At 45.8% G+C, this 19,017-nt stretch overlaps 1 protein-coding gene across 1 annotated transcript in view; it reads left to right on the top strand.

Moving 5' to 3' along the window:
• Window positions 1-7,442: 7,442 nt before the first annotated feature.
• The window catches only part of CAMSAP2 (calmodulin regulated spectrin associated protein family member 2), a 125,582-nt gene continuing 114,007 nt past the window's right edge, over window positions 7,443-19,017 (top strand). Inside the window, 1 exon segment of the mRNA XM_044301264.1 lies at window positions 7,443-8,283. Coding sequence (XP_044157199.1) covers window positions 8,142-8,283 — 142 coding nt within the window. The 5' untranslated portion in view covers window positions 7,443-8,141.

The raw sequence follows: 19,017 nt of genomic DNA, 5'->3' as shown, positions 1-19,017 counted from the left end.
CAGAAGAGATCTAGACTTTGGGAATGTCCTTACTGTGTTCAACACTACATCATACTCTCTAGCTCCACCTGCTGCCAGCTGTGGACAATTCTCAATCTGGACAGCCTTTAAATAGGAAGTGAGGTCATCATTCAGTGCCCGTTTATTTGGATTTCTTCCCTGGGTGTTTTGACTTCAGTGATCTTCCTTGTATTGAACTCCTGCCTGATATCCCGACTATTCTACAGCCTGCTGATTTTGTACCTTGCCGCCAGATCGTGAATGACCTTAGCCTGCCTGACTCTTCTCCGGATTTTGATTCTGAACTATTCGCCTGACGACGCTTTGCCTGGATCTCAAGCACACTATTTCCACTTCGGACACTACCTTTTACAGGTACCTTACACAATAAACGGGCCACAATGGCAGTGGACCCTGCTGAGATTGTTAAGGCGATTACACGTCAGGGACAATTGATCGGAGCTCATGAACAGCATCTTGCTTCCCTGGACGCCAAGTTAGATGAACTTTGCACCATGCTCAAATCTTGTTTGCCTGGTTCCTCTGCAACGGTTCAGACTCCGGATCCTACTCCTACTACGGTCCAACCCGCCTCTTCTGTACCACCAAAACTTCCCTTGCCTGACAAGTTTGGTGGTGATACTGAGGACTGCAGAGGCTTTTTAAATGTTTGCCGTTTGCATTTCCGCAACAACCCTGCAACTTTTAGCACTTCGTCTGCCAAAGTGACTTTTGTAATTTCCTTGTTAAAGGGGAAGGCCCTGGCCTGGGTCTCTCCTTATTTGGAACGCAACGATCCTGTACTCCAAGATGCTGAAAAATTTCTGGCCTCTCTCCAGATTGTATTTGACAAGCCAGGTAGAGTTTCTGCAGCTGAGTACTCCCTCTTGGACATACAACAAGACACCAGATCTGTGGCACAGTATGCTATTGAGTTCCGTACCCTTGCTGCTGAAACAAATTGGGACTCAAGGGCATTACGTGCAGCCTTCCGAAAAGGTCTTACGGATCGCATCAAGGACGAATTAGTCTATAAGGATCTCCCAGAAGACCTTGAGAAATTCATAGAGCTGTGTGTTCGTCTGGATGTCCGGTACCATGAAAGGTGCCAAGAGAGACTTAGAACCCGCAAGTTTCCTAGGCCAGCTTACCGTTTGGCCCCTAACTTCCAAGCACCACCTCAGCCAGAACCTGAAACCTCTGTTGAACCCCAGACACCTGTGGAACCCATGGAGGTGAGCCGTCTCCACCTAACTGAGTCAGAGAAACAAAGGAGGCGTTCATTGGGCCTGTGCCTGTACTGCGGACTTAAAGGACATTTAGTATCTGTCTGCCCCTCCCGTCCAGTAAAAGGCAGGGTCTAACCAGTGTTGGAGGAGCTGGCTTAGACCTTACAGGTAAATCCTCCAAGACCAAGATTACTGTTCCGGCTACTATCCATTTATCTTCTAAGCTTGTTTTCTGTGAGGCTTTTGTGGATTCCGGAGCGGCGGGTATATTCTTGGACTACACTTTTGCAAGAAAGAACAACATCCCGTTTGTTCCTAAATCTAGACCCCTGAACATTACCACCCTGAATGGACAGCCCTTGGGAGATGGTATTTATGAAATTCGAGACTACAACAATCACCCTGCAGGTAGGCCTCCTCCACAAAGAGGAAGTTGTCTTGTCTCTTATTGATTCTCCGCTTCTGCCTATCATCCTTGGTTACCCATGGTTACAACTTCACAACCCCTCTTTTGATTGGGAAAATGGAGAACTAACCTCCTGGGGATCGTCCTGTCGCCTTCGCTGTTTGTCTCAACCCAAAAGACTTTCTGCTTGCATGTTGGCTCCTGTGACTATCCCACCTACCTTGCCTCGTGAATACCATGACTTTGCAGACGTATTTTGCAAACAAAAGGCAGAGGTGTTACCCCCACATCGTCCTTTTGACTGTACAATTAAATTGATTCCCGGAGCACCTCTTCCCAAAGGAAAGACCTACCCCCTGTCTCTGCCCGAACAAAACTCTATGGAGGAATACGTAAGAGACAACTTGGAAAGAGGTTTTATCCGACCCTCTTCTTCTCCAGTAGGAGCAGGTTTCTTCTTCGTTGAAAAGAAAGATGGGGGCCTTCGACCATGCATAGACTATCGGGGGTTAAATCAAATCACCGTAAAGGACTCCTACCCTTTGCCACTCATTCTTGAACTATTTGATCTACTTAAGGGGGCTGTTATATTCTCCAAGCTAGACCTACGAGGGGCTTATAACCTGATTCGAATTAATGAGGGGGACGAGTGGAAGACAGCATTCAACACTCGTAATGGACACTTTGAATATTTGGTCATGCCATTTGGCTTGTGTAACGCACCTGCTGTCTTTCAACGTTTCATGAATGACATTTTTCATGATTTCAGCAACTGTTTTGTGATCATCTACTTGGACGACATTTTAATCTTTTCCAAGACTCTTCTAGAGCACATCTCGCATGTGAAACAGGTATTACAACGGCTTAGAGAAAACCATCTTTATGCAAAAATCGAGAAGTGCAGTTTCCATCAAAGCTGTATTCCTTTCCTTGGGTACATCATAAGTGCTGACGGATTCCAAATGGACCCTCAAAAACTTTCCGCTGTCTTGCAATGGCCCCAACCGACCACTTTAAGAGGACTCCAAAGCTTTTTAGGATTTGCAAATTACTACAGACGCTTCATTAAGAGTTTTGCCTCCATTGCGGCACCCCTTACTGCCATGACTAAGAAGGGTACAAATTGCAAGGCGTGGTCTTCAGAAGCAAAATCAGCTTTCCAGCGATTAAAGGACATGTTCAGTAAAGCTCCAATTCTTCTGCATCCAAATCCTGACCTCCAGTACACTGTTGAGGTTGATGCCTCTGAGGTTGGAGCAGGTGCCGTACTCTCCCAGAGACAGCCAAAGTCTGGTAGAATCCATCCAGTAGCTTTTTTCTCTAGAAAGTTTTCTCCGGCAGAGATGAATTATGATGTTGGGAATCGAGAACTACTGGCCATCAAGTTGGCATTGTCTGAATGGCGACATCTTCTGGAAGGGGCTTCCAAACCTTTTACTATCCTCACTGACCATAAAAACCTACTGTATCTTCAGACTGCTAGACGTCTGAACTCACGTCAGGCTCGATGGGCTCTGTTTTTTTCCCGTTTTAATTTTGTCCTTTCTTACGTTCCAGGACATAGAAACAAAAAAGCCGATGCTCTTTCCAGACAGTTCGCTTCCTCTGAAGAAGATCAACCAGCCGAGCAGTATATAATCCCACCTCACAAAATTGTCGCACAGATCTCTACGGCCCTTTCCCAACAACTACAAGAAACCCAGAATCGTGTTCCCCAGGGCTTGAAGATACCACCAGGTCGCCTGTACGTAGCCCCTAGTCTCAGAAAACCTATACTCCTCTGGGCACATGATGGCGTGTTATCCGGTCATCCTGGTGTCACCATCACTCTTAAGACCTTGCAGCGTCATGTCTGGTGGCCTCGTATGAAAAAGGATGTTACTGACTATGTGGCTGCCTGCCCAACTTGTGCTGCTAATAAAGTACCCCGCACATTACCTGCTGGACTGTTACATCCACTTCCGGCACCTCGCCAGCCTTGGACCCATTTGACCTTGGACTTCATTGTAGACTTACCCAAGTCCGAGGGCATGACTGCTATATGGGTCACAGTGGATCGCTTTTCCAAAATGTCTCATTTTGTGCCGATTCCGGGATTACCTACAGCGAAAGCACTGTCCACTCTTTTCCTTTCCCATATTGTAAGACATCATGGCATACCTACCAATATCATCTCAGACCGCGGATCCCAGTTCGTTTCCTGATTCTGGAGAGCGTTCTGCAAGAAACTGGGAGTAACGCTCTCACTCTCTACCTCACATCACCCTCAAACTGATGGTCAAACCGAACGCATGAACCAGACCCTAGAAACCTACCTTCGACATTATGTCAATGCCTTACACTCCAACTGGTCTGAGTATTTGCCTTTAGCTGAGTTCGCCCTAAATTCCCGTTGGCACAGTGCTCTTCATACCACACCATTCTACGCAGCCCTAGGCTATCACCCTCAGACTTTTCCCCTACTCCAGCCTTCTTCTGGTGTACCAGCAGCAGATCAGCGGGTGAAAAATATTCTACTACATTGGAAGAAGATTCGTTTATTACTACGGAAGTCAGCAGGCAAGTACAGTTTTTTTTTCCAACAGACGAAGACACCATATACCTCCATATGTGGTGGGGGACAGAGTTTGGCTATCAACCAAGTATGTGAGACTGAAACAACCTTCTACCAAATTGGGCCCTCGATTCATCGGTCCTTACAGGATCATTGCTCGAGTTGGACCAGTTTCCTATCGCTTAAGATTACCTTCTTCTCTCCGGATACATCCCGTCTTCCACGTTTCACTCCTCAAAAAAGCTATTTTCAACCGCTACTCCAGATCACAACAACTACCTCCTCCTGTTCTTGTTGATGGACAAAATGAGTTTGAAGTCTCCAAGATTCTTGATTCCAGAAGACAGGGCCGTGGCCTTCGGTATCTGGTTCATTGGAAGGGGTATCCTGTCACAGACCGCTCCTGGGTTCCAGCCAAAGATCTGCATGCACCTTCTCTTATACGAGACTTCCATACCTCGTTTCCCACTAAGCCCCGCTAGGCCCCCGGAGGGGTCCATTGGGGAGGGGGCCCTGTCATGACCCGGGTTGTATTTGAACCGGGATCTTCCTGGTCTCTTAAACCATAGCCTTACCTGTTGTGCTACAGAAGAGATCTAGACTTTGGGAATGTCCTTACTGTGTTCAACACTACATCATACTCTCTAGCTCCACCTGCTGCCAGCTGTGGACAATTCTCAATCTGGACAGCCTTTAAATAGGAAGTGAGGTCATCACTCAGTGCCCGTTTATTTGGATTTCTTCCCTGGGTGTTTTGACTTCAGTGATCTTCCTTGTATTGAACTCCTGCCTGATATCCTGACTATTCTACAGCCTGCTGATTTTGTACCTTGCCGCCAGATCGTGAATGACCTTAGCCTGCCTGACTCTTCTCCGGATTTTGATTCTGAACTATTCGCCTGACGACGCTTTGCCTGGATCTCAAGCACACTATTTCCACTTCGGACACTACCTTTTACAGGTACCTTACAATACCTTTCTCTGACAGGAATAGCCCTTTAACAATACAGACCCACTGAATAGTGTGGTCTTGATTAGTTTAGAGAGGCCACTGAGATCCTTTCGGCCACGCGGTACTGAAACGCAGCATGGGCGTGTTAAAACTGTAACATGACCAGGCTCTGCGGTCATTCAGTTGTGCTCAAATCGTGGTAAGTGTGCACATACAGTCGTAGCCAAAAGTTTTGAGAATGACACAATATTAGTTTTCACAAAGTTTGCTGCTAAACTGCTTTTAGATCTTTGTTTCAGTTGATTCTGTGATGTAGTGAAATATAATTACACGCACTTCATACGTTTCAAAGGCTTTTATCGACAATTACATTACATTTATGCAAAGAGTCAGTATTTTCAGTGTTGGCCCTTCTTTTTCAGGACCTTTGCAATTTGACTGGGCATGCTCTCAATCAACTTCTGGGCCAATTCCTGACTGATAGCAACCCATTCTTTCATAATCACTTCTTGGGGTTTGTCAGAATAAGTGGGTCTTTGCTTGTCCACCCGCCTCTTGAGGATTGACCACAAGTTCTCAATGGGATTAAGATATGGGGAGTTTCCAGGCCATGAACCCAAAATGTCAATGTTTTGGTCCCCGAGCCACTTAGTTATCACTTTTGCCTTATGGCACGTTGCTCCATCGTGCTGGAAAATGCATTGTTCTTCACCAAACTGTTGTTGGATTGTTGGAAGAAGTTGCTGTTGGAGGGTGTTTTGGTACCATTCTTTATTCATGGCTGTGTTTTTGGGGCAAAATTGTGAGTGAGCCCACACCCACACATGAATGGTCTCATGATGCTTTACTGTTGGCATGACACAGGACTGATGGTAGCGCTCACCTTTTCTTCTCCGGACAAGCCTTTTTCCTGATCGGAAAGAGGCTTCATCGGAGAATATGACTTTGCCCCAGTCCTCAGCAGTCCATTCACCATATTTTCTGCAGAAGATCAATCTGTCCCTGATGTTTTTTTTTTTTTTTTTAGAGAAGTGGCTTCTTTGTTGCCCTTCTTGACACAAGGCCATCTTCCAAAAGTCTTCGCCTCACTGTGCGTGCAGATGCGCTCACACCTGCCTGCTGCCATTCCTGAGCAAGCTCTGCACTGGTGGCACTCCGATCCCGCAGCTAAATCCTCTTTAGGAGACGATCCTGGCGCTTGCTGGACTTTCTTAGATGCCCTGAAGCCTTCTTAACAAGAATTTAACCTCTTTCCTTGAAGTTCTTGATGATCCTATAAATTGTTGATTGAGGTGCAATCTTAGTAGCCACAATATCCTTGCCTGTGAAGCCATTTTTATGCAACGCAATGATGGCTGCACGCGTTTCTTTGCAGGTCACCATGGTTAACAATGGAAGAACAATGATTTCACATTTTAACAGGTCAAGTCTGCTATTTTAACCCAATCAGCCTGACATAATGATTTCCAGCCTTGTGCTCGTCAACATTCTCACCTGAGTTAACAAGACGATTACTGAAATGATCTCAGCAGGTCCTTTAATGACAGCAATGAAATGCAGTGGAAAGGTTTTTTGGGGATTAAGTTCATTTTCATGGCAAAGAAGGACTATGTAATTCATCTGATCACTCTTCATAACATTCTGGAGTATATGCAAATTGCTATTATAAAAACTTATGTAACTTTATGTAATTCTCAAAACTTTTGGCCACGACTGTAGAACTGGAATAGTTACCCATATCAACCAATCAAATTCCACCTTTCATTTTTGACAGCTCTGTTGGAAAATGAAAGGTGGAATCTGATTGGTTGCCATGGGCTACTAAGCCAGTTCTACTTTACACCAGTGTGATAAATGACCCCATACTCTCACTGAATGGTGCTGATCTGTGGTCAGACCTGCACCGGAAACTCAAAGGTCAGCCTTGGATTTCTGCCACACATACAGGTCTGAATTTTCTGGCGTGTGAACATACCCATACCCTGCAATACTGCCACCCATATATTTGTGTGAGGGAATAAGTTTTACGCCTGTGTTCTAGCTTTATTGGTGGAACGTAAATCTAAGCATTCCAGGTAGCAGCACCGTCTGCATGTGCACATACAAGGAATTGCTCAGGTCACACACAAACATCACAACGTCCGCCGCTGAGAAGATGCTCCCAGAGCGGGCGCCAGACCGCGCATGCGTACAAGAATCCTGCTCGGCTCTCTGGCTGCGCCTGCGTCTCTCCCGCCTCTTGCAGACAACGCGCATGCGCCCTACTGACGACTGTGTCTCCTGTCCAGTGCGGCAGGAAAACCCGCAGCGGCGGCGGGCGGGGAGGAAAGGAAACTGGGGAGGGAGACAGGGAAGAGGGCGGAGGAGGAGAAGGCGAGGGCGATAACCAGACGGGGGGAGGACGTCAAAATAGGATGAAACGTAATTGATTTTACCGCTGCCCGGGCCTGGATATCAGCTGCATCTACCAGACATCATCGGAGCCCGGTCATTGGGGCGATAACGGAGCCGCGGTTACCACGGATGACCGCTTACTATGGAAGATCTGACAGCTGTCAGCCGGGAATGTGTTCTCAATGAATGGGACGTGTGGCCCCGGGGGCCCCGGCACGTCTGAATGTGTGTACCTGGAGGATCACATGACCCGAGGAGAGGAGCTGACAGATTGCTGTAGATCGGAGCATGGAGATCAGCAGGTCGTGTCCTCCCTCACCATGACATCTGTGCTCCCCATCACCTGGCAGTCCCATGTAAACACTACCTTCTGTATATAGGATCCTGTGGAGGCTGCTATAATTTAAAGGAATAGTCCATGGACGTGAAATCGCTCATGTGAACCTGTCCAGTGGACAGCATTGGATCAGAAAGGTTCTCTGGGTGCAGTGTCTGGTGATGGTGCAGGATTTCCCTCCATACTCCGCTTGTGTTGGAGCTGATATCTTACATTGACTGGTTTGATGCCGCAAATCATGTAAGTTGCAAGGCCAGCCGATATCAACCATGGTGGATATAGCGGAAAGTGGCCAGGAGGTGAAGAAGACCTTCATTGTTCCAGCCATCAAACCTTTTGATCATTATGACTTTAACAGGGCCAAGGTGGCCAGTAACTTGGCCTGGTTGGTTGCCAAAGCCTTTGGTGCAGGTAAGTTATTGCCCTCCAGAGAAGGAATCAAATTTGCGATGCCAGGTTCCCTACCAGTGCGCTTCAAGGGGCCCGACAACCCAACACATTGGTAGACCCTTCTGGGTTGTATGATTCTGAATAGCTCCAGGTAAAATCCCATTCATATCGTTGGTGCTTATCCAAAACCCAAGGAGTTGGACTAAGGCCACTTTCACACAGTCAGGCCTCGTTCACACTTCAGTGTTTGGTCAGTGATTTCCATCAGTGATTTGTGAGCCAAAACCAGTATTGAAGGCTGCACAGAGATAAGATATAATGCAAAGATCTGCACCTGGTTTTGGCTCACAATCGCTGATGGAAATCACTGACCAACCTCTGACACTGTGAAAGCGGCCTTAGGGCTCATGCACACGACCATTTTGCCATTCGCAAAAAATTCGGATGACGTCCGTGTGCATTCCGTATTTTCCGGAACGGAACAGCTGGCCCCTAATAGAACAGTACTATCCTTGTCCGTAATGCGGACAATAATAGGACATGTTCTATTTTTTTTGCGAATGGAAATACGGACATGTGGAAATGGAATGCCCACGGAGTAACTTCGTTTTTTTGTGGACTCATTAAAATGAATGGTTCCGTATACAGTCCGCAAAAAAAAATGGAACGGACACGGAAAGAAAATACTTTTGTGTGCTCGAGCCCTTACTTCGAGCTGGCGGCCTTTGGTATAAGTGTGGGCCTAGTTCCTGGATCCTGTCCAGCAGACCCACCATTCCTGAATGACTATCACTTCGAAACCCCATTTACTACTTGTGTGAGTCACATTTTTAGGGCGCATGCACACAACTGTATGTATTTTGCGGTTCGCAAACTACAGATCCGCAAAAAATAAGAATGACGTCTGTGTGCTTTCCGTATTTTGCGGAATGGAACAGCTGACTCTTAATAGAACAGTCCTATCCTTGTTCGTAATGCGGACAATAATAGGACATGTTCTGTTTTTTTGGGGTTTTTTTTGCGGAACGGATTCGGAATGCACACGGAGTAACTTCCGTTTTTATTTGCGGACCCATTGAAATGAATGGTTCCGCATACAGTCACCCCAACATGAGTCCTGCTGGCTCAGAAGGTGTGTTATGACCCAGCCATGAATTTTTGGTGGTCAGGTTTTTGATCCTTTGTCTCTGCCCATGAGTATTACATGTGGTGTCTTTGGCAGCACTTATGGTTTCTCATGTCTTGGCGTGAAACGCGGTGTTGTCCTGTGTTGGTGATGACTGGCGCCCTCTGTTGGACTGTAAACTATCACAGGAAGGTGCTTGTAATCCAATCCTAGCCTTGGGTAAGTTTATAGCAGATGCCAGGCTATACCCTGAACCTAGAAGATGCTCCTGAGGAGATTTGGTGGCCACCTCCACCATACAAGGTGGCAGATCCTTCCTGGGTAGCCTAGTAATACTCCGGCAAACTTATTGTTTTAGCTAGTTGCTATGGATTAATAGGATTATACATGCAGCTTGGTGTCTGCTGAGGACGCGGATAAAAGTCTGGAAATAAATCTCCTTCTAAGAATTCTCTACCGCTGTACTTCCCTACTACTGTACATGGCGGTCATTTTTCATTTGAAGTCAATAGGAGGCTGTTGGTGATTTGTTAGCGGATTCTGCAGCAGAAGACAACTGTTTTCCACAAAGAAATCCAAGGTAGATTTTAATTGTGGAAACATAGCCTGAGGGTAAGACTGCACGGCGCAGTCACGTTGCTGCGGTAAACTAATTAGGACCACGCTGTTTATGGCTGGGCGGTATTAACAGTATAGACGACTAAGCAGTGTGGTCATAATTAGTTTAATTACAGCCCACTGTGGCTCCTATGGCCACACAGTACCCCTCTGCAGCACGGCCATTGTCGTAACGTGGTCAGGCCGAGACTTGCAGCTGTTATGTGGCTGCATTTTCACATCCTTATAACAGCGGTCTGAATGAGGTTTTAAAGGGGTTATCCCCTCATAGATTATACTTACCCTGATCCCTGCTCTGCGGCTGCTGCACCTCCCCATCGCGCAGATCAAAACATGCGGGGATGAGCCTCTCTGGCGTCACGGCCGGCTATTGGCTGCTCCCCCCCGTCACCGGATGCTTTGATGCAGTGGCTGCCATGCGGGGATGAGGAGTGATGCGGATGCCGGGGAGCAGGGTAAGTATAATCTATATCAGGGGCCCGGGCATTGGGGGGGCATGTTTTATACTTTGGATAGCCCCTTTAAGCTAATCTCAGTCCATGAAATACGCTCCATGTGACATTAGCACATAATGATTTATAAAGCTGTGTGTTCCTGCCTGACCTCAGCTGTACTGAACTGCAGCCACCTCATGCCCTCAGTACGATTCAGTACAGTGACTATACTAGTGTGAAATTAGCCTTAAACCTCTCACAAGATCATTATTTGTAAGCCAAGACCATTGGTGGAGCAATGGTGCATCATGCGGAGTAACTCCACCCAAGGTGCGCCAAAAGCCTTACTTGTATAAGAATGAGAAATCAGTGTCGAGTGTTCCCCAACTCCAGGCCTCAGGGCCCAACTACCGGTCAGGATTTGAGAATATCCCAAAGAATGAATACCTGTGGTAAGTCCTGATGCACTATCCTTGGGATAGCCCATCAATATCTGATTAATAATCAGCCATTTGGGAACAGCTGAGGCACTGGAACCTTAAAGGGGTTGTCCATGTTTTACTGAGGATAGGTCATCAATATCAGATCAGCGGGGGTCCGACACCAGGCTGACATGAATAAAGGCGGCCATAAACTTTCAGTAGCTGTCGGCCAACCGCCATCTCTCCCAACTCCCTTGTACACGTTCGGCTTGGCTGAATATGTATTAATGCAGAGAGTTTACTTGCACGCCATCGACATTGTAGCGGCTCTGCAGTGTCAGTTCTAGACTTGACAGCGGCGAATCAATGGATGTCGTGTATCTGGACTTCTCCAAAGCATTTGACACTGTACCACATGAAAGGTTAGTATATAAAATGAGAATGCTCCGACTGGGAGAAAACATCTGTAAGTGGGTAAGTAACTGGCTCAGTGATACAAAACAGAGGGTGGTTATTAGTGGTACATACTCAGATTGGGTCACTCTCACTAGTGGAGTACCTCAGGGGTCAGTATTGGGCCCTATTCTCTTCAATATATTTATTAATGATCTTGTAGAAGGCTTGCATAGTAAAATATCAATTCTCGCAGATGACACTAAACTGTGTAAAGTAATTAACAATTAAGAGGACAGTATAGTGCTACAGAGGGATCTGGATAGACTGGAGACTTGGGCAGATAAGTGGCAGATGAGGTTTAACACTGACAAATGTAAGGTTATGCACATAGGAAGGAATAATGCAAGTCACCCGTACATACTAAATGGTAAAACACTCGGTAACACTGACATGGAAAAGGACCTAGGAATTTTAATAAACAGCAAACTAAGCTGCAAAAACCAGTGTCAGGCAGCTGCTGCCAAGGCCAGCAAGATAATGGGTTGCATCAAAAGGGGCATAGATGCCCGTGATAAGAACATAGTCCTACCACTTTACAAATCACTAGTCAGACCACACATGGAGTACTGTGTACAGTTCTGGACTGCTGTGAACAAGGCAGACATAGCAGAGATGGAGAGGGTTCAGAAGATGGCAACTAAAGTAATAACTGGAATCGGGCAACTACAGTACCAGGCAGCTGCTGCCAAGGCCAATAAGATAATGAGTTGTCAAAATCAAAAGGGGCATAGATGAGAACATAGTCCTGTCATTTTACAAATCGCTAGTCAGACCACACATGGAGTAAGTACTGTGTACATTTCTGGGCTCTGTGAACATGGCAGACATAGCAGAGCTGGAGAGGGTCCAGAGGAGGGCAACTAAAGTAATAACTGGAATGGGGCAACTACAGTACCCTGAAAGATTATCAAAATTAGGGTTATTCACGACTGAGTTGAGATCTAATTACTATGTATAAATATATCAGGGGTCAGTACAGAGATCTATCCCATCATCTATTCATTCCCAGGACGGTGACTGTGACGAGGGGACATCCTCTGCGTCTGGAGGAAAGAAGGTTTGTACACAAACATAGAAAAGGATTCTTTACAGTAAGAGCAGTGAGACTATGGAACTCTCTGCCTGAGGAGGTGGTGATGGTGAGTACAATAAAGGAATTCAAGAGGGGCCTGGATGTATTTCTGGAGCGTAATAATATTACAGGCTATAGCTATTAGAGAGGGGTCGTTGATCCAGGGATTTATTCTGATTGGAGTCGGGAAGGAATTCCCCCCCCCCCCCCCCCCCTGAAATGAGGAAAATTGGCTTCTACCTCAGTCTACCTGGTCTGTTATTTTGATCATCGGTTTGTATCACCTCCGTCAGAGATCAGTTAATTTTGACAGATCTGTTTTTTTGTTTTTGTTTTTCTGATTGATCAGAAAAAGGGAAAGCTAAATGGTGAACTCATTCTAAGGCCTCATGCACACGGCCGCTGGCCGTGTGCACCCCACATCATGGATGCGGACCCATTCACTTGAATGGATCCGGAGATGCGGACCGGAACACCAGAAGCACTACTGAGTGGCTTTTCTTTCCGTTGTCATATTTTTTTGCGGTGCAGACTAATCACGGACCCATTCCGGCCCGCTGCATGGATGTTGCCCGTGCTATGGGGACCGCAATTGCGGTCCCCATTGCACGGAACAGCCGCAAAACGACCCTGTGCATGAGGCCTAACACATGCTGATTTTGGTGGCGATTTGTTACAGAAAAGCAGTGAAATCCACAAGAAAATGAGTGCGTAAAATCCCCATAAACAACACTGCCATGTGTATGTAGCCCTAGGCTTCTTTCACATGGGCGTTAGGGATTTTCTCAGGGTGCGTTCAGTTAAATCTGCATGATTTTGCAAGCAAGTTCTGTCGGTTTTGTCTGCAATCGCATTCAGTGTTTGTTTTTCTGCACGGGTGCAATCGGTTTTGATGCGTTTTTCACACGCGTGTAAAAAAACCTGAAGAATTACAAGCATTATTTTCTAACAGCCATCAGTGAAAAACGCATTGCATTCAGATTGCGTCCAGGTTACATCCGGGTGCAATGCGGTTTTCGCTGAAGCCCCATGCACTTCTAGGGGACCAGGGCTATAGAACAGGCTGCGATTCTCACACAAAGCAGAAATGATGCGTAAAAAACAACGCTCATGTATACAGACCCATTGAAATTAATAAGTCGCCAGCGAGTTTTCCACACGGATGCGATGCATGAAGTGAACGCATAGCACCTGCGCGGAAAAGGGACCTAAAGCTTTCACTTTTTTATGCGTTTTTTGCTGAAAATCATTAGCTCTAGATGTTAGCTGAAAGTCTATGGGAAATAGGAAATACAGGGCATGCTACTGGTCGTGTTTTTTTTTTTTTTTGTTTCTGTTTTTTTTTATTCTGGCAGTCCGTTTCTCCTCTGGAGGACCTTATGTAGGAAAACTGCCATTCAAATGTGTTATTACAAAATGCCACTTAAAAAAAAAAATAGGTATGTGCTATGCAATAAAAACTGTGCTGGCGGGTCAATGATCGGAGAGGGGGGACATGCCCCATTACTTGGTTTCTCTAATGACATCAGAGATATCTAGCAGCCACGTATCACCCCACGTAATGCAATACACATGCATACCTACCCGATCTGAATGTGCATGTACAGGGGTCTGTTCTAGGAGCTAGTCAACCTTTTATAGGAATAATTTACAGGAAAACAGGCATCAATGTTAGCGTAAAACAGCGGTACCACCCATACAGTCAGATGGGTGTACATTTGGTGGGTGCTTGAGGTATTCACAGCATCATGTTGTCCCCTTTCTCCATCGACCACTGTCTTCAGTGTTTTTTTTTAAATCTGTGGACCTCTTTGGGGGATAATTATGGGAATATGTCATCTTTTTGTGCCCTTTCAAACCCATTGTTTTCCCTGGTGTTCTCCCTGTTTATTAGGCCCCATGCTTATGACCATATCCGTTTTTGTGGTCTGCCAATAGTGGATCCGCTAAACATAGATACAGCCGTGTGCATCCTTCCTTTTCCCATCATTATTTTGTTTGTATACAGATGCAGATAGCATACAGTGGGCTGCCCATAACTTTTGCAGCCCCACTGAAATGGATAGGTCCGCTGACCTATTGTCCTTACACCAACAATGTGGTGATTCCCTCTGGTCTGGGGTTCGGGTCACCAGTGGGATCGTTGCTGCAGGAATTTCTTCCACTCTCCCATTTTAAATCCATATCGTCATTTTTTTGCCAGATTTCCCCCCTTGCACTTTACATCCCATGTGGACATAGCCTATACCACGTAGAGAGATGATTTGGTCTTTCCTGGGGTAAACCACATTCATGTTCAGCAGCAGGCATTGCTTGTTCGGCCATTGTATATTCTCCATTTCAATACTCCTATTACCCAAACAGCCCAAAGCCCAATTTTTGTGTTAGAGGCGTCGGGTCAGTGACCCGCCCGAGAAGCCCTGCATCGTCTTCCCATTACTGGTCTTGTGGAGCTGTTGGAATTTTACTGTTATTGTGACATCCTGAAGAGCAGGTAGGAGCTCGTGCTGTGACATGTCCTCCATCAGCTTTACCTCCATGACGTGGACATGGAAGATGAAGGTGCGAAGAAATATGTGCTGAGATGCTTGAAGTGCGTGAGTCAGATGAGTCCTTAGCAGCCATGTAATGCCGGTTAATCCGCACCGCCGGATATGTGTAATTACTGTGAAAGCCTCTGTGCAAATCACACTTATTCCTTCCCCCTATAAAGAAGAAGGTCCCAGGATTTCAAGACTTTATCCCAAAAAGCTAGTCAGCCATTATTTATTTCTTAATGAAATTCCTTCTGAAAAGAAATGAGCACTTTATGACTCGTCACAGTGATTAAGGCATGAAGGTTAATAGGATGCAGCGCTTGTTCCTTCTCATCTGGTGATGTGTGCCCATACCTGCTGAAGAAGTGTCCTCCGCTTCAGTAAAGGCGCATTTACACGGGCAGATGAACAGATTGTCGGGTGCTTGTTCAGTGGAGGTGAAGCTCTACATTTAGATGCAGCGATTACCTCCACAGTATGAGGACGAGGGATTGCAATTGTGATCCCTTGTCCTCAAACATACAGTGCCTTCCAAAAGTATTCACCCCCCTTGACTTTTTTTGTATTTTGATGCCTCACAACCTGGAATTAACATGAATTGTTTGAGGATTTGCATCATTTAATTTACAGAACATGCCCACAACTTTCAAGATGTTTTTATTTTTATTGTGAAGCAAACAACAAATAGGACAAAATAACAGAAAACGTCAATGTGCATAACTATTCACCCCCCTAAAGTCAATACTTTGTAGAGCCACCTTTTGCGGCAATCACAGCTCCAAGTCGCTTTGGATAAGTCTCTATGAGCAGTTGCCACATCTTACCACTGGGATTTTTGCCCATTCCTCCTTGCAAAACTGCTCCAGCTCCTTCAAGTTGGATGGTTTGCGCTTGTGAACAGCAATCTTTAAGTCTGACCACAGAATTTCTATTGGGTTGAGATCTGGGCTATGACTAGGCCATTCCAACACATTTACATGTTTCCCCTTAAACCACTCATGTGTTGCTTTAGCAGTGTGTTTGGGGTCATTGTCCTGCTGGAAGGTGAACCTCCGTCCTAGCCTCAGATCACGCACAGAGTGGTACAGGTTTTGCTGAAGAATATCCCTGTATTTAGCACCATCCATCTTTGCCACAACTCTGACCAGTTTCCCAGTCCCATCCCCACAGCATGATGCTGCCACCACCATGTTTCACTGTGGGGATGGTGTTCTTTGGGTGATGTGATGTGTTGGATTTGTGCCAGATATAGTGTTTACTTTGAGTGTCGAAAATTACAATTTTAGTCTCATCAGACCAGAGCACTTTCCTCCATACATTTTGGGAGTCTCCCACGTGCCTTTTCGCAAACTCACAACGTGCCTTTTTGTTTTTAGCTGAAAGAAATTGCTATCTTCTGGCCACTCTGCCATAAAGCTCAATCGCACCTATGGCAGTGTACTCTGATCTGGCTCCGCATTGGTCATCACTTATAACAGATTGTTCCGGAGTTATGTGCGGGTAATCTGCCGCTTCTCTGGGCATCTACTGGTAGGTCTCTTGAGTGAGGCCTGCTGTGACCTCTCTGATTACTGCCAACCATAACAGTCGTATCCTTGGCCAGTCAGTCAATGTCGGAAAGGAAGCGTTCTGGAAGTCCGCAAGGAAAAAAAACTGCACAAGAAATGCACCTGATCGCCAATAAATAGTGTGGCTTTACATGCGGCTTTGGTGCAGATTTTCTGCACACTAATCCACACTGTGCAGGAAGCCTAAGGCTGGTTTCACACCTGAGCGTTCTGAAAGGAGCGCTCTGTATGCGCGATTGTACCGGCGTTTACAATCGCGCATACAGAGACAAGCGAACGCCCATTGTCGCGCGTTCCCGAAAGTCTATGTACGGGAACGCGCGACAAAACGCCCGAAAGAAGCTCAAGAACTTTTTTGAGCATCGGGCGTTTTACAGCACGATCGTACGCGCTGTAAAACGCCCAGGTGAGAACCATTCCCATAGGGAAGCATTGGTTTCTCCTTGTTGAGCGTTTTACAGCGGTAGGAACGTGCTGTAAAATGCTCAGGTGTGAACCCAGGGTAAGGGTACCTGAACATAGGTGTGGGTGAACGCGCAAAATGTCTGTACAAACCTCCCTGCAGATTTCTGTGTGTTTCTGCACCCAAACCGCACCAAAAACCTCAATTTCTAAATGCGTTTTTTGGTATGGAATTGATGCAGTTTTGTAACAGATCTCATCCTTCATTTGAACAGGGTGAAATCTGCAGCAACACCATAAACATAATTGACATGCAGATTTGGAAATCCTAACCGCAGGTCTATTGTCGCACAGAAAAATTATGCAAAGTTTAGATGAGATTTGGCAAATGTCCTTCACTTTGCTGAAACTTTATTACGCTTTGGTTTTTCCACAAAAAAATCCATGTGGAAAAACCGCATGTAATCTACAATGTGTGCAGATGGCTGCATTGTAAAGGGTGAAATCTGCACAGAAGAACCGCACAAAAAAATGACATACTGCGGTTTTCAAAATCTGTATTGCAGGTCAATTTCTGCACGTAACAAAAAAAAGCTAAAATATTCTATCTACTGAATTCACAGGCGGTAAATGAACAGCGATTCACGGACGTGTCCGGTACGTGTTCTCCATGGACTTTCATGTGTCGTGGGTCTAGCACAGAAGCCTGCTCTATTTTGTTTGCATTCATGGATCCATCACGCTCATTATAGTCTATGGGTCTGTGAAAACATGGATGCCATGGATGCAACATGGATGCCATCTGTATTTCACGGGCCATTAGGAGGAGATGCTATGAAAATTATAATCTTTAGCTGTGCAGTGTCCGTGAAATACGCATGACACACGGATCCTTCACGGACATCTTCACGGATGAACTACTGACCATCCTATGATGGATTTCATGATGGACGTGTGAATGAGGCCCTAGGGGTGAATCCTAGGACCTGCTCTTGGGGCTGAGGTGCTGGAGCTGATATATTATAAGACTTTATAAACTCTAACGCCACCTAAAAATTCCTGATTCATTGCACTTCCTCGTCATACAGGAGCTGTTTGGTGGGATCCTCATCCTGGAGAGCTCCTGTAGGTGTCCATACATGTCACATACTGTGATCACCAGTGGTGGTCTTTTCCTAATTGGCACCATATCAGGTTTACGGGCAAAAAATAATAATTATTTTTTAAGTTTACCAAGAGCTTTCCCCCCTCTGATATTGATTATAACCGTGTCCCATTGTCCATTCTTGTGTGTCTGTCTTTTATCGACGGCGACTGCCATTTTGAGGATGCTTTCACAGCATAAGGCCTCATTCACACGTCGGGGATTCATGGATGTGCGCTGTCTGTGTTCTCCACGGACAGCACATGTTCTCATTCATTTTACGGTGAATTCACATGACTGTAGGTACTTTGCAAAAAATATGGATGACGTCCGTGTTGCATCCATTTTTATTAATTTTTTTTGCTGACCTATTCCAAAACGGACAAGAACAGGACGTGCTATCTTTTTTGCGAGACTGCGGAACAGACATACGGATGCAACTTTTTGAAATGAATGGGTCCACATCCAGTCTGCCAAAAATGTGGATCGGATGTGGACCAAAAATGCGGTTGTGTGAATGGGGCCTTTATTAGTGTATTCACACATCAGTGTTTTAGCACGGAGGCATGCCCTGCTTTTGTCCATGCTTACAGATCCATCGCGCCATCCATGTTTCACAGACTATTGAAAGGAGATGGTCTGACAATGAATTTTCAGCCTAGCGGGGTCCGTGGAACACGTGGACCAAACAAAGATTCTTCCCAGATCAATCACTGACCATCTTATCACGGACTTCATTACGGACATGGATGTGTGAATAAGGCTATGGTGAGGGGTTTCTACCTACCGATGTGATCAGTGACTGACGTCCGTCTTGTCGTTTGCCGGGCGTGTACTGAACAGAGATCATGAATAAGCCTTTGTATCAACATCCTTGGAGATAAATAGATGAAAGTGAATAACCCTAATTTTGATAATCTTTCAGGGTACTGTAGTTCCCTCATTCTAGTTATTACTTTAGTTGCCCTCCTCTGAA

Source organism: Bufo gargarizans, chromosome 7 (genome assembly GCF_014858855.1).
Source record: "Bufo gargarizans isolate SCDJY-AF-19 chromosome 7, ASM1485885v1, whole genome shotgun sequence".
Classification (NCBI taxonomy): Eukaryota; Metazoa; Chordata; class Amphibia; order Anura; family Bufonidae; genus Bufo; species Bufo gargarizans.
This window is presented reverse-complemented; position numbering and strand designations above follow the sequence as displayed.